This window comes from Eulemur rufifrons, chromosome 7 (assembly GCF_041146395.1).
Source record: "Eulemur rufifrons isolate Redbay chromosome 7, OSU_ERuf_1, whole genome shotgun sequence".
NCBI classification, from domain to species: domain Eukaryota; kingdom Metazoa; phylum Chordata; class Mammalia; order Primates; family Lemuridae; genus Eulemur; species Eulemur rufifrons.
In genome coordinates this window covers 106979927-106996593 of record NC_090989.1, presented here as the reverse complement: position 1 = coordinate 106996593, position 16667 = coordinate 106979927, and the positions used below count along the sequence as shown (strand labels likewise).

At 35.4% G+C, this 16667-nt stretch overlaps 1 protein-coding gene across 1 annotated transcript in view; it reads left to right on the top strand.

The window, feature by feature from the left end:
• MED12L (mediator complex subunit 12L) overlaps positions 1-16667 on the top strand; it is a 311879-nt gene that overhangs the window by 242276 nt on the left and 52936 nt on the right. Inside the window, exons 19-26 of the mRNA XM_069472005.1 lie at positions 262-425; positions 3391-3522; positions 8055-8282; positions 8905-9046; positions 11096-11216; positions 11597-11698; positions 12411-12524; positions 15622-15821. Of these exons, the coding sequence (XP_069328106.1) occupies positions 262-425; positions 3391-3522; positions 8055-8282; positions 8905-9046; positions 11096-11216; positions 11597-11698; positions 12411-12524; positions 15622-15821 (1203 nt within the window). The remainder of the gene's footprint in view (positions 1-261; positions 426-3390; positions 3523-8054; positions 8283-8904; positions 9047-11095; positions 11217-11596; positions 11699-12410; positions 12525-15621; positions 15822-16667) is intronic.

Sequence of the window (16667 nt, the reverse complement as noted above, 5' to 3'; positions counted from 1 at the left end):
CTTTGGGCTGTCATAAAGTTTCAGTAACTTATTTCAGCACTGAGTACTTCCTGATTGTATACCTCCTGATGTCTAGACAGAGGAACAAGTCTATAATTTGGAAAAAAATTAAAAATAAAAAACAATTTAATTCTTTGGGGAATGTTTTCTGAGACTGTAGTTGTATTAAAATGACTCGGTATATTCATGGTTTATAAAATACGTGTCTTTCCTCTTTGCTTTGGCACCTACGTTTTTATTCAATCTTTTCTCCCGTTGTAGTTACTGAACGAACTGAGTGTTGTGGAAGCTGAACTGCTCCTAAAATCCTCCAGCCTGGCAGGAAGTTACACAACGGGACTGTGTGTCTGCATCGTGGCTGTTCTCAGGAGATATCATAGTTGTCTGATCCTGAATCCTGATCAGACAGCCCAGGTGTTTGAAGGGTTGGTATACAAGGTGTCATTATTGATTTTCCCATCCTAGAATGTATAATTTGTGATGAAATATTATAGTAGTTTTAACAGAAAAATAGTACTGATGTCTATTTCAATAAAAACATAAAGAATGCTTTTGCCAGTAAACATTTATCAGAGAAGGAGAAATAAGCATATTGAGTATGTTCTTTTTAATAAAGCATGATTCTTTCCTCCCTTCTTTCCTTCCTTACCTCCACCTGGTTTCTAAGAGGACAAGGCGAGTCATTTAAAGCACTACTCAGCATCATGGCTTATGAATAGTGAATACTCGCAACTTCTTTGTTAATGTCATTTCGGTTTATATTTGGAGAATCTAACACCAGATAAGCTTTGCATACATACATTGTCATCTTAGAAATTTTGTTCTTTTATTTATTTGATTAATTAAAAATCTCTATTTTTTTGGTTTTTTTTTTAAGTTTGTAATCAAAACTTTTTTTTTTTTTTTATTTCATCTTATTGTTAATGGGGGATACAGAATTGCAGGTTACATACGTTGCCCATGTACTGCCTTTCCCCCCCAAAAATCTCTTTTGATAAGAGTTAACCTAGAACAAATGACTTTCTTCATTATCAGTCTGGTTTGATTTTGTTTTTTTTTTTTTGTTTTGTTTTGTTTTGTTTTCTATGTTGTGTATTGTAGGGCCAGCATTTACTGCGCTGCCACTAGTGAAGTTGGGCTAAGGACTAATATTCCTATTAGAGCCTGAGATTAAGGGGACCAAAGAAGTATAATGAGCTCTCATAAATGTATTTAAACTGCTTTTTGTCCACTCCCCAATCCTTTCCCCACAGCTTTTTTTTTTTTTTTATAAAAAGACAACCTATTTTTTCTTTTTCTTTCATTTTTCCCTCCTGGCTCAAAAGAATCATGGGGTTCTTTGGTTTCATGTACCTTTTTTTTTTTTTAATAACCTAGCACATGTAATCAATTTATACTTTATTCTAGAGTGGCATCAATTTAACAGCAGCTCTTCTGGGGGAAAACAAAATACTAACTTTTATGTGTATTGTATGTTAGGAAGTAAAATCTGATAGTGAAATCTGATGCATACCAAAAACTTTTAAAAATGTGAGAAAATATACATCTTAGAATTAAGGAAATACAGAATTAATTTGTAGCCCTCAACTACCCTGTAAGGTTTGAATTTTTAGTATAATTTTATAGGTCAAAAAACTGAGACTTGAGCCTGTTAAATGAAGTGTTTGGTGAAGTGATATACCCAACATCAATAGCTAAAAAAAGTCTTTCTATCTGGGAGCTCATTCGGCTGTTTAATCTATACTCTGCTTTTTAAATAGTGTGTGGAAAACCATTAGTTCTTCATGAAATAAATTTAATGTTTTTTCACAAGTAGTTTTTGTTTGGTTTTTGTGTTATTTTTAAACTGATTTCAGTATAATTTATTTTGGCATTTTAAATTTCTGTTATTCATAAAATCATATTTGACATTAACTTTGTTATATATTTACTCTATCATACATAGTAAGGATAAGTATTTTTCCCAAAATTATTATTACGGGGGTTTTTTTTGTACTTATGTGAATAAGTGTACTGGATCACAATGTAATGTGCTTCTTATCTCTGGCAGATCAAAGAAGTTGGGAAACACTGACTGCTACAATGGGTACCTAACAAACTCGCAATAAATGCTGTTTACTTTAGTCAGAAAATAAGTCTGCTTTATAGGTTGTGTCAGGATTTTTTGTACTTTATGTGGTTAACAGATTGAGTCATTACTTCTTAATTATGTGACACTTTTGTTTGGATCGGCAGCTTTTTTCAGCTGTCAGGTGGTCTCATCCAGTGGTGTCAGTTCACAGGGACTGGGATACTACTTTGCCATTTCTTCAGGGAGTCTCCTGGGTTCCCCCTGTGACAACCATTGTCCTTAACATCCTAGGCTCTCTCCTGCTTCCCTCTGAATAGTGGAGAGAGGTCTGGTCTGGGATTCCAGAGACCGAAGTTCTCCTCTTGGCTCTGCTATGAGCTAGCTCTTTGCCTTTGAGCAAGTCAGTTCATCTTTCTGCACCTCAGAGCCCTCTATGCAGTGAGGAAGGTGAACCAGATGATTTCTAAAGCCCTTTCACTTCAGTAATCTAAGTCACCTTTGACACTATTAGTGTGGTGTTACGGCTGAATCCTATAATGAAATATAAGTTGGTAGTGGAATCAGACTCACCGATAGGTGGATGGACCACGAGTGTTTACTTCTGTGCTGTACGGACTTTTGTATCAACTATGGACAAAGAGGCCATAGTTCAGATTGGGGAAAAAATGGCACAGAATTAGAGTAGTAATGGTACTTCTGAACTAAAGGAGTTATAGAGAATTCCTCTAAAAAGAGGTGACTTTATCTTCTTACGTAAGATAAACTTAAATTTGTTTCTAATTTAGATAAATAGGGCAATTGTGACTCCAAACCATGAATTCATCCAGTTCATGCCAGAACCAGCTCATGCTCTTGTAAATGGATTTCCTAGATTTACTAATTTGAAGAATTGCTCCTTTACAGACCAATAAACCTGGGAATCTTGGCAAACTGACTGAATTTGTGCATGTTTTTACTGAAGACAGATGCTCTACTACAACTTTCCTTTTTTGTCTTTGTCCCAGCAACTTAATTGGTGGATTCCTCCATGCATACCTTTTATAAGGAGGAGCTTCTTTCATTGCTTTTGTTTCTTGTTGTCAGTGACACTTCTGAAGATTTTTTTCATGTCTAATGTTTCAGTGTCATAATGGAAAAGAAACTGATATTGTATTCAGTTACTCACTATTTGCCATAGTGATTAGTTTTAACTAATCATTTGAGATCTTTTTTTCTTACCCAAGTAGTACATGGACATATTCTCATTCTAAAGTAATCAAATGATAACATGTATATTAGCAAAACATGTGTTTTATTTCTTCTTATATTTTTCTCCTCAGGTTGTGTGGTGTGGTAAAGCATGTTGTAAACCCCTCAGAATGTTCTTCCCCTGAAAGATGCATCTTAGCCTACCTCTATGATCTCTATGTGTCATGTAGCCACCTCAGAAGTAAATTTGGAGACCTCTTCAGGTGGGTAGAAGAAAAATCAGAAGAACAGAAATGGGATCATTCCTGTGCTTGTTAGTGACCCCACCAATTTTGTCACCCTTTTTAATCATGAAAACTAATTATAATTATATCTACTAGGCAGTAATTTCGATATGTTCAAGATTTGCTTAAGCTGAATATTAAAATATATAGTGACAATCAAAAATAGATCATTATACAATATAAATATGTGAATATAGGTTTTGTTTTTCCTACATTGAAGTGACTTAGCTCATAAACTTATCCAACTTTGACTACTTTTAGTTCTTCAACAAATAAAGTATTTATTTTTAAGATTTTACATTCTCTATAAGTTTTATAGATTTTAGGTAAGTCATACTAAAGCAGTGTATGTTTGGTGTACCTTTACATTTAAAATTTAAAATTCAAATTTAATCATAAACCTAATAGAAGTTTCAATAAAGCAGCTTTTTGTATTTTGCTGGATTTGTATCCCTCTTGGTTTTGATATCCCCAGTTTCTGAGCTGTCTTTTTATGTTACTTTGGTTAGCTTTAATATTCTCTGGGCATCATAACGTTGCAAAATTTTTCATTTCCTAGTAACTCATAGAAGGTTCTATAGCCCCCATTCATTCTTCTACAACTTTTCCAGACTGTTTTTACTTTTGTTCTTTTTTTTAGAAAAATAATTTACTATTTAGTAAATCACCTCTTCGTGTGTTAAGTGTTTTAAAAAATGACCAGTACCCTTGTTGAGGAACATTAAATCAATGTGCATCAAGTAAGGCAACCTGCTTTGTATTATAGATTTTATTTGATTCAAATTCAACTTGGTAAATACTATCTTATGTTTCCTAGTACAAAAAAATCGAATTAATTATAAAAAGATACCACAGATAGGCTGACGCCATGGCACTCACTCTAGCCTGGGCAACAAAGCAAGACTCTGTCTCAAAAAAAAAAAAAAAAAAAAAAGATACTGCAGATTCTACTGTTTCTATCTTGGACTTTAAATGCTATCATTATCAGGTCATGAATTTTATTCCTGTCAATAAATCTTAACATTAAGGAACATTTTAGTGTTCAATGAGCCAGAAAATTTTATTTCTAAAATTATTTTTATCTTTTCAATCCCCTTACCCAGAATTCATATTGAATTCCTTTTTGCTGTAGTTATAACCTATCACAAATTACTATGTTTATTCAGCTATGATTGTAATTTTGAGATAAACTTGAGAGAAAATATTCTGTATTTTGCACTTGTATTACCTCCCTCAGAACATTCTTTCAGAGCTTATTTGCATGCTTACTTCTTCATTTGTCTCTCTGCTCCCTTGACCACCCTTTCTTAAATAGCTTCCCTAATTCCCTTTCATTCTTTGTATCACAGCACTAACCCCACAGGTATTACAGGTGCTGAAAAGTAGATACTTACTAAGTATTATTTTGAGAAATTTTAGATTATTAATTATAGGTGGAAGGAGAGTGGGAGGAGGTACTAGTTGGCAAAACAAATTTGGAATCCAGAAGGAGATAAGGAAAGAGTAATCAATTACAGTTTTCTTTGCTCTCTCATACCTCGCATCCAGTTTGTTCATAAATCTGTGAGGTCTGCCTTCCACGTTTATCTAGAATCTGATCACTCTTCACTGTCTGTATCACTGCCACCACGGTTGTCTCTTGCTTGGACCATGGCAGAGTCCTTCTAATAGTTTCCCTGTTTGTACCCTTGACTCTTGAGCATAGTCTCAATATATCCACTAAAGTTATCCTTTTAAAACAAGAATGACTCCAAGGTTTCCAGTGGCTTCCCATCTACTCTGAATAAAATTCAAAGTCCTTCTGTGCTACCTCTTCTGTGCTACCTCTGTGCTATCTTCTCTGCCACCTCTCTCCCTCTGCTTACTCCATTCTGGCTACTCAGGACCCCCTTACTGGTCCTCAAACACTCTAAGCACACTTGCACCTCTTACCTTGCTTGTGATACTTTTCCACAGTTCCTTGCATGCTCCCTCTCACACTTCAGTCACGACTCTGCCTCCCTGACCATCCCATTTTAAGTAGCATCTGTGCTTACTCTGAGCAGCTTTCTTTGAATATCTTGAAGTCATGGATCTGTTTGTAGTTTGGGATTAAGAAAAAACAAAGACAACTGAAAGCTACATATGCAGAGATTTCCATTAGTATACTAATAAAACAGTGTTAATAAATTTTATCTGAAACACCTTAAAGTTGTGTGAGAGGAGTATTTGGGGGAAGTACAACACTGATCACATCTATGATTGATTGAGTTTCTGCTATATGCCAAGCACTGTGCTGGGTTATTTCCATCAAGATCTTTAATTCTCACATCAACCCCAGGAAATAGAAATGATTTTCCCTATCAACAAAGATTGTTCCTTTTTGTGAGTTAATAAGTGATGAAGCCTATATTTAAACAAGTCATTTTGGCTTCTAAGTATGTGTTGCTCTCATTACTCTACCAGGTTTTTTTGATATATGCAATTTCAGAAGGAAAATTTTAGTTATTAGCTTAATTCCATATGTGCCTGCAGCAGAGAGTGCTAAGAATTATAAAGTGATCTAGAGAGCAGCTAAATTTTTATTAAAACATAAAAGTTCATCTAGCAAGAGTGTAATGAGACAGGAAGCCTAGAAATGAAGTGTGAGGAGACTTTAGTGTGAGCCACAGAATTCATAGAAATTATGTGATCCATGCTGGAGGTAGTAGAGAGCCAACTCTAGAGAAGTGTGTATTCTGAAAGAAAAGGGAGGGTGAATCTTATTAAAAAATTAAGGATAAGCAGAATTCTTTATGTTTCTAAAGACTGACATGGATAAATGGCAGAATTAAGTGAGAAGTTGAATAAAAAAGAGGGAATGCTTTACAATGTGCCAAAGTCTGTTTCATTAGACACTCCAAGGGTACTGGGAGGCAGAGGAAACCAGGGATGTGATATTAAGGAGGGAAATAGAAAAGAGCAAAGTTTGTTTTTCTTTCATTTTTAGTGAGAAAGTGAAACAAATTATGAATTCTTGCTAAGTGAAAATGAATGTGGAGTTGAGTAGAAAGTGTGACAAGAGCAAGACGGGAAATGAGAGATTTAAAAGAACCAGCAACCATATAATGCCCATAGTTTTGAAAATGTCATTACTCCAAATTGCAAAGTTACATACTTCAGTGATGGCCAACAATTTTTTACATAAGTTGTCTGCAGAGTTGGGAACTGTAGAAGATTGAAATTACTGCCATTTATTGGGTGACTTTACTCCTTTTGTTAGACCAGTGCTTCAAGCATCATTTGGCACTAGATTTATCTGGGTTATATTGTTAAACATACAGATTCAGTACATCTGCACTGAGGCACAGGAATCTCCATCTTTAACAAATAATCCAAAAGTGATTCTGAACTAGGAGGGCCACATTTTGGTAAACATTGAACTGAACAATCTCTGTTAAAACTATTGACCATGCAACAGTTTAAGGTAGTGAGTCTATATGCCTTTTCATTTTTTGAGGAACTCACTCTTGGCTACTGTTTATGTAGGTACTTAAGAATACAGAGTAAAAAAAATAAAATAAATTAAAAAGTCATATGTCACCTTAACCACAATTGTGTTTGTTACCAAAAACTGAAATCTAAAAAACAGACTTTCTGCTGCATAAAAGAGCTCTTGAATAGAGAAGCTGAATGTTACTTATGGATTTGTTATTTACAGCAAGTAAGTATGAATAGCTAAGTTTATATGAAATCTGAGCTTTGAAATCAGATCATCCTCAGTCTTATCTACAGGGCAGGACTGGAGGAGATTATTCTAATTCCCTTTGTACTTCTAAAATTCTATATCTGATTCGGATGTAACTCATGGAAACATGAACTATTTTCTTATAATAGACCAGGCTCTTTTAAATCTCCTAATGCTGCTGAGAACACACATGGTAAGTTTTTAGGACTGACGTAATAGTTTCTTCATTGGCATAGAATTTGTGTATTATCCGCATCCCCCTACTAGAACATAAACTTCCTAAAGGCAGGGAATGTGCCCTCTTTGACAGCTGTGCCTCAGTGTCCAGATTAGCCTCGGCACATGAACTTCCCCTGGATACGTAGAAGAAATAATTTTGCAGGATGTATAATTAGGACCAAAACACTGAATTTTCCTGATGTGTAATTGAATCCATTTTTATTTTTAAGTAATAACACTTTCCAAACACTGTTAAGAGAGAATTGTTGGAATCCTTAATAAATTCTTTGATTTTTAGAGCATGTAAAAGGTAGAAAAGATTTAGAAAGTAATTAAAATTAGTAACCAAATGACTTGTTTTCTGTTTTGTTCTTCTACCCATTCAGCAACTATTTATTGAGCTAGTACTACAATCCAGGCACTTTGACCAGTAGTGATTAGTAAGAAGTTGAAATTAAAAATTCATATTGTGAATCTTCTCCAGTAATGTATTACAGTTGCTGCCATTTAATATGTCTGAAGTGAAACAGTTTTTCAGTTATTCTAGTTTTTTTTTCTTTTTTAACTTTTCTTCTTGTAACCTCAGTAGTGCCTGTTCAAAAGTAAAGCAAACCATATATAATAATGTGATGCCTGCAAATTCTAACTTGCGATGGGATCCAGACTTCATGATGGATTTTATCGAGAATCCCTCAGCCCGTAGCATCAACTACTCAATGCTGGGCAAGATCCTCAGTGACAATGCGGCCAATCGCTACAGCTTTGTCTGCAATACACTCATGAATGTATGTATGGGCCATCAGGATGCTGGAAGGTGAGATGGGTTACCCTGTAATGCGTGATGAACCAAAGAATTGTTGCCTTGGTGCTTGTTTGAAATTAAAATCTTTACTAACTCTGTGGGCTAATGTTTGGCTCACACACATTTGTGGTTTTTTTCTTTTTTTTTTTCATCTTCTTTTATTCCTGAATTTACCTCTGCTTTATCCTATAATTTCCTTAACCTGAGAGACAGTACTTTTTGGCTTATTGCTCAGGCATGAGATGTTTTCAATATGGTCTATAAGTATATGACCCATTTTCAAAAATTTATAATACAAATAGCAAATACCTATATTTTAAAAAAAAAATCTATGTATATAAATTTCAGCCTACCTAAATTACCTAGTAGACTTATTCACAGAACTGAAAATATTCCATTTCACATCTGTACTGATTATTATTTTTTGCTTATCAGCATAAATTGTCAAAAAACATTTGAACTTCTATCTTCTGTTTAAGGTTCTAAGTTATTTGACTCCCCAGTAGATACTTATGATATCCTTGAATCTAAGAAAATGAATGACTTGTTCAATGATAGTGAAATATGTGTTCATTCGTATATCATGTGACCTTTTTTTTAATGTTACTTTCTATGTTTTCCTTTTCTTTTCCAGGATTAACGACATAGCCAATTTCTCCTCTGAGCTGACGGCTTGCTGCACCGTTCTCAGTTCCGAATGGCTGGGGGTTCTGAAGGCTCTTTGTTGTTCTTCAAATCATGTGTGGGGGTTTAATGATGTACTTTGCACTGTAGATGTAAGTTTTCTTTTTCATTTAAAAACTGTGCAATTAAATACTTAGTTAATGGGTAATTTTTTTATTGTTTAATTGACTCAACTGAAACATTGTAAAATATTTTTTCTTTCTCTGTCCAAAAGCAATAAACCACAGTAACTTTGCCAGGGATTAAATAAATGGGAAAAAAAATCAAAATAAATAGAATGGATAGCTTAATCAGTAGTAGAGATGCCAAGAGTTTCCTTGTTTCCTGAAATTTCCATTTAGCTGAGACTTCTTGCACAGGGATGGTCTCTTCACTGCTGTTTGTTCTTAGTTTTTACCAAGTGCCTTGGGTTCTTCATAGCATAGGACATAATTTAGCTAAATCGGTTCACGTTGTGAAGAGAGCCACTTTTATATTTTGAGTGCAAGATGGACTTTGAGAATATAGATTTTGTTTGGCTTCATAAGAATGCCCAGGTCTGCTTTTTCTTTCTTTCTTTTTTTTTTTTTTTTTTAATTAAAATTTTTATAGCATCTCGTGCTCTAGTGCTCAGGTCTAGATGCAGAGTGTGTCCAGTCTTTCTTGGTGGTTATGTATGGAAGGTGATGAAGAGATACCTCTTGTGTATATCACCGATCTCCCTAGATACCATGTTGCATCTATGATGTGTGAATTTCTTAAAAATCTAACTTGATTCTTTATCTATGTCTGCCAGCTATTATCAACCCTTGGAGTAGTCTGTGTCACACATTAGTATATCTTATGCCTGGAAGAACTTTGTATATTTTTAAAGCTTCCCCTTGGTTGAAGGTTTACTGGCAAATTCTGGCTGTCTCAGGAATGTTTGGACAGCTCTATCTCCATATCCCCATTCTATGGGTACCTGTTAAGATTTTTTTTTTAAGAGACAAAGTGTTGTCACCCAGGTTGGAGTGCAGTGGCAGGATCATAGTTCGTTGCAGCCTCACATTCCTGGGCTCAAGCAATCCTCCTGCTTTAGCCTCCTGAGTAGCTGGGACTACAGGTGCATGCCACCATGCCTGGCTAATTTTTCTCATTTTTCGTAGAGATGGGGGTCTCACAACAGCCCAGGCTGGTCTCAAACTTATGTCCTTAAGTGATTCTTCAGCCCTGGCCTTCCAAACTGCTGGAAGTACAGGTGTAAGCCACAGTACCTGGCTAATATTTTATATATATATATATAACTGTAGCCTGCTTTTCCATACAGAAAAGACCCAAATTTTTCTTTAACATAGTTCCTTAACCTCATGATTGTTTTTTGTTACACTTTATGTTCTATTTCATTCTCTTATCTTTAAAGTTGAAATTCATAATAGTATGGAACTCATGGTCTTGTGCTATTTAAATGAGGTGATTTTTGCAAATTGCTCACCATAGTTCCTGGCATATGGTACAAATCAATGTGAAGGTTGCTATTATAGAGCTGTTTTTCTAATTATTTTCTGCCAAAGTCTTGTGAGATCTGTAAAGGTAGAGATTTCACTGTGACTGAATGAATTCTACTACTCTTTCCCTTCTCTTTCTTTCTTTTTAAATTTAGAAGTCGATTGGACACTCTGAGATTTGCTTTAAAAACTAATTTAATAATATTAAAGAATACTTAGCAGTTATCCCTGAAAGGAACTTCAAAACATTAGTGAGGCTTGTTTTTCAACAAGGAGGAATCTCCTTGTTTTTCCTTGCTTCCTAATGGTCTGACCCTTAAATGATCATTATATTCTGCTAAAATGTTTTAATTATGCTACATCTCTTAGTGATTTCTTAATTTTGCATTTCTGTTATTTTGTCTTCCAATTGCATAAACACAAGCTTTAAAGTCCTTCTTAAGTCCTAAAGTTTCTTCTTACAGCATTGGGATGTGGGCAAACGTCATTCTTTGTCTTACAAACTAGAAATAGGTCTAGAAGATAATCATCGTGATAAGTTATTATTTCTTTCTATTGATTTTCTTGTTGGGATTTGAGATCTTATTGGTATTGCCTACATGCTCTTAGATATTAATCTTAGATATTACTTAAAAGGTTGTTAGGTATTAAAACCTGTCAATGTTTTTCTTGAAGGTGAGTGACCTTTCATTCCATGATTCATTAGCTACTTTCATTGCTATTCTGATAGCACGACAGTGTTTTTCCCTGGAGGACGTCGTGCAGCATGTTGCACTTCCCTCTCTCCTAGCAGCAGGTAAGGCCACGTCCTGGAACAGCGTTTGTTATTTGATCCATGTCTTGATGGAGTGGTTTTTAACTATTAAAACAGAGGGAAAGGAGTATTTGAGGGTATGTACACTGGGGAGTGGTGTGGCATCAAGCTAGAGGTGGTCGAATTATAACAGTTGTTCTATACAGAGTTACATGGATCCCTGTGGAAAAGGTTGGAAACTGCTGTTTCATTACCTGTTTTAAGAAGCACTCAGGTTTCTAAGAAAAGTATAGCCAAGGCCTTACTTTCTTACTGTAGGGAGGACTAATTTATATGATTCCACAGAATTTAGCTTAAGAGGAAACCTGAAGGACTTGTTCCTGAATGTTAGAAAACTTGCTTTTCCTATCCCCCTCTCCCAGCTTGCGGAGATGCGGACGCTGAGCCCGGGGCCAGAATGACGTGCCGACTCCTGCTCCATCTCTTCCGAGCTCCCCAGGCCTGCTTCTTACCTCAAGCAACGGGTGAGCTGGCAGCTGAAAATCTCTGATAATGTTTTCATTGGGAGCCATAGGTTCTAAAATGACCAAGTATGCTGTCTCTTGTAATTTCCTTCCTGATTTTTGTGGGCTTGGCCTGGGGGTGGTGAAGGCGTGAGATGATGCCATTGAGAGGGCTGTCAGCACCTTTCATTGAGGCAATATCAGGATGCATTGAGAAATATGAATCAAGAGTTAATACACAATAAAAATACCTCTGCTCTTAGGCCAAGCCATGCTGGTGGGCAGCATAATCCTCTAACATACTGTGTATGTTGGTTCTGACCCACACTGTGTCAGCTTTAGGGCAATGGTGATTCATTTATTCCTTTACTAAGGTAAAAGGAATAAGTAAGAATTATAGTGGTGTTAGTGAAGTGTGTTCCTAAAGATCATTTCCATACAGATATGTATGTGTCGGCGTGAGAATCAGTACAAGTGTGTGAAAGTCCTACTAATATTATTGATATGTCTCCCAGAGGAGCAAAGACACTGCTTTAATAATTAAAAAGAAAAGGTTAAGTAAGGAATACTGGCAGTGTTTCTTCGTTAATCCATGAAGTTATCAATGAAAGCAAGCTAATGGCAATTAAGTGCCCACAATCTAACAATGAAAGGCTCTGCTGACTGTAAATGATTACAAAATATTGTTAATGATGGTGAGGAGACTATTAAAGGTCTGTTGTTGTTTTCACAGGCAAGCCTTTCCCTGGAATAAGATCATCTTGTGATAGACACCTCTTAGCCGCTGCTCACAACAGCATTGAAGTGGGAGCCGTGTTTGCTGTTTTAAAAGCAATCATGATGCTTGGTAAGACTATCCTGGCCCTAAGCTTCTTGGTTAATACCAGAAATGGAGGCAAAATCATTTGTGTTCGGGTTTAAATCTAATTAATATTACTGAAAACATGGTTTTGTTTGTTTTTTATCCTCCTAGAAAAATTAGTTGGCTTTCCCCCAGTCCCAGTGTAATCAGACCCCCTGAGGATTCTGTCCTTTACCTACAGTGACTCTGGAGGAATTTCGATCGAACACAGAAGTGTGGTGGCTTAATTGTGTAATGTCTTACTCTGATGTAAAATAGGTCCTCAGACCCACAGTGTTGCTTTGCCTTCATTTGTTGGCAGAAACCACACTTTGTGAGGGACAGGGCTAACTTGATGATGTAATTAAAGGTTTCAATTTCATCCAGGTTATGTTCCAGGATCAGAACACCAGAAAACCTGGGTTTTGATCTTAAGTGTTTCTGCATCTATTTGTGACCCTTAACAAGTTTTTATCCTTCTGTGTTAATTTTTCATGACTCAGGCAATAATTACAATGATGTCGATATTATTGATAAATTGATATTAGCTGTCACAATAATTTTTTCGCATAACTCATAATGTCCAAGATATCCTTTACAACATTATTTGTATATATTCTCCTAGAGTAATACCACTGCCTTTTCTGTTCATTTAAAGTGTAATACCTTAAAATATTATTCTATAAGCCATAAAGAATTTGAATGGTTAGGAAGTCTTGAATTCAGATTGCCCAATTCCAATCGTGGGTACCTTCTTTTGGCCTTGACTAAGTAATAGTTAACCTCTTATGTTCCGAAGGGGCTACCTTTGATTAGAACAGAAATTAAGTGAGTGGATAGAAATTGTTTTATATGAGTCTTAAAGAACATACTTGAGGAGATAACTCTGTCCTGCTTGAAAAATGTTATTTGGTGATGATGAGGATGGATAATGGAATTTTCATAAAATAAACTATTGAAAGTTCACGTACAAGAAAGGAATTGTAATGTAATATATTATTATATAATATACTATATATAACATGATATTATATGATAATATCATATTATATATAATATTATATATGTGTGTGTGTGTGTGGTCTTTTGAAATACCCATGAATTTTGTAATAAAAAGGAAAAGTAGAGCCACATTAAGCGCCACAGCCTCTCCTGAGCTTAGGAGCTTGGAGATTTATATAGGCAACATTAAATGCTCATTTCAGTGAGTGAAATTTCTCTCCTGTGATGATGTTTGAAGGGAAAGACAGCTGGTCAGTTCTACTTAATAAATAGATGTTGGGACCATGAAGATAGGGACTGGCTTTTTTCCTGTGGTATTTCTAATGCTCATCAGAGAAACTAGCAGAGTAGGTTTTCAATAAAGTTTTTTTGGAAGTGTGAATCCATAAGCGACAGCTATTTTTATGGCAGAAACCTAGATGAGTGCCTTCTAGACACCTAGACACTGGCCCTTGATCTGTATGACTGTTCTGATCCTAAGTAAAATCTGCCCCCTCTTTAAGTACGCAAATAATATGGAGAGTTGCTCAGGTCTGAGAAGTTAGTCGAAGGTCAGCAGAGCCTCAGGTGGGCACAGAACACTGTTTGTTCTATTGTCTGTATGACGGCAGAAGGTTCTGGCGCAGTCTCCCAGACCTTCTCTGTCATCCTAACATCTGAACTATATGGAGATCTAGTCTGGGACTGGCAGAGATGTTTGTTTCTTAGTTTTTGTTTTTGCAGAAGTTTTAATTTTTCTACCTCATCATGTACTAACCAGTGTCCTCTCAATTCCTATCCACCAAAATATATTTTGAGTTAGGGAAATGGGACAGTTATCTCAAATTTTGTTTCTAATTTCTATAGTAGTTTAATTTGTATATAGAGAAAGCATACTGACTTTTGGTACTGTTTAGAATTTGATATTTCCTTCAGCCTCTGAAGAGCTCTGTTAATTTAAACAAACTCCTGTGGGTAAAGTGAAGTTAGTACTCTTTTGTGTTTGTATTTTAATGAGAAATATATGATAATATATGGATGAATTGAAATATTTATTTCTCCCCTCCTCTTAAGATTTTATAAGTATATATTCGTTAAGCCATTCTGATTGTTCAAACTTTTTTCAACAGAGTTAAAAATTTTTCTTGCTTGACCTGTGGGTTTCAAAGACTTTCTGCTCTAACCTGGGCTTGGTTTTGCTCACTTACTGTAGGCAGTGAAGGCCTTATCTAAAATCATTTGTTGGTTCCAGGAAACTTCTTGTCAAAAGAAGTTTGATACCGTGGGCAAATAGACAAAAGTTTAAAGGCTCTTCTGTCATTTGGCAATCCTTTTTACGAAATTGCATCACTCTCTCTTAAAATGTGACTGTTATTTGTCCTTAATGGCTAAAGAAGATTTCTTATTTCTGGCTATTTATTCTGTTCAGTTTTTCCCCTAGAACTTTGTTATGAGGGAAACACTTTCCTTAGCTTCATTTCACTGAATATATTAGAGATTTATCAGGTAAGGTTTTCTGATTTGGATGTTACAGAGAGGAAGGCAAAAGACATGGGTTATTCAATGAATGCCCTACTTTTCAGGGCTTCCTTAGTATGCATTGCCCTTTTCCATTCCCAGGGAAATAAATCTCTCTTGTCAAGAAGTTGATAGTAAGGTGGGCTAAGGCAAAACTTTTCTCTTGACCTATGGATAGAAAATAAGTCATTGTAAGAGAAGAAATGGAAAAGGGACATCTAGAAGGGTGAGTAACCCATTTTTTCCTTGTCTATAAGTCAAATGAATTTGAATACATTCATGCTTGAGACGTTGGTGAAATCAATGTTCTGTGATTATTAAGTGTGATTCATAATGGCCTTTCCACGTTTGAAAATATATTTAATTCTGTAAACAAAATAAGGAATGAGTCTTGAACTTGCTTTTTTCCATGTCTGATAGAAACTTCTCTGGATTCTTGCATTTATTTTCTTGATCCATTCTCTATTGCTGAACAACTGGCTATGCAATAATAATAATACCAGTCACATATTTTAAATCCCTGAGAACTTGTCTCATTTGCTTCTCAAATATTTGACAATATTTTGAACTTCTGTGATTTTGCTTTTGTGATTCTGTTATTTAGGAGATGCCAAAATTGGCAGTAACAATGTCAGCTCTTTAAAGAATGATGACTTCACCATGAGAGGTTTACGACGTGATGGAAATGCTGATGATATATGGACTGCCGCACAAAATTCAAAAGCCTGTGGGAAAAGCATTTCCATAGAAACCGCTAACTTAAGAGAATATGCTAGATATGTATTGAGGACTATCTGTCAACAGGTATTCTTCTTATTTAATTTGCCTTTTAATATGTAACTTCTTTTGGAGAGAGCTACTCACTATTTAGGAAACTTGTACATAGGTGGTCCTTTTTTCTCCTGCTAACTTTATTTTGAAATAATTTCAAATTTGCCGAAAAGTTGCATGAATTATTTGAAGGAAAAAAACTCCAGCATATCCTCTACACAGATTGATGTTTTACATTTTGCTACATGTGCTTTGTAATTCTGTTTGATTGGGTGAATGTGGGTCTTATACCTGTTTTTTTTCCTGAACAATTTAAGAGTACGTGGCGTATTTTATTCTTCTTTATGTTTGAGTACTGCATTATTTATTTTATAAAATAACCAAAAGACAGTGGTAAAAATCAGAAAATTTAGCACTGGTGCAGCAATTTTTTCTTATTTATAGCCCACAGTCTGATTTTGTCAATTGTCCCAGTAATACTGGATTTGTCTGAGATTTCCTGTAGACTAGCTTCAGATTATGCATCCCTGGCCAAGATACTACAGAAGTAATGTGTTCTTTCAGGTAATCACATCTGAAGTTACTTGATATCCATTTGCACCTCACTGGTGATGTTAATTTTGCTCAAGCTGTCTCCATTGTATTATTTCAAGATTTTCCCCCTGTATAGTTATGCTTTTTCAAAACCCTTGCAATTAATAAACAATCTTTGGGGAGACACTTTGAGACTGCAGATTTCCTGCTCCTTATCAAATTCCCCTACCGCTCATAAGCATCCGTTTGATTCTTATCCAAACTAGTCTTTACTATGATGATTGCAAAATGGTGATTTTTTTTTCCAAACTCCTCCTCTCCCTCTACAATATCAGTTTTTGTTTT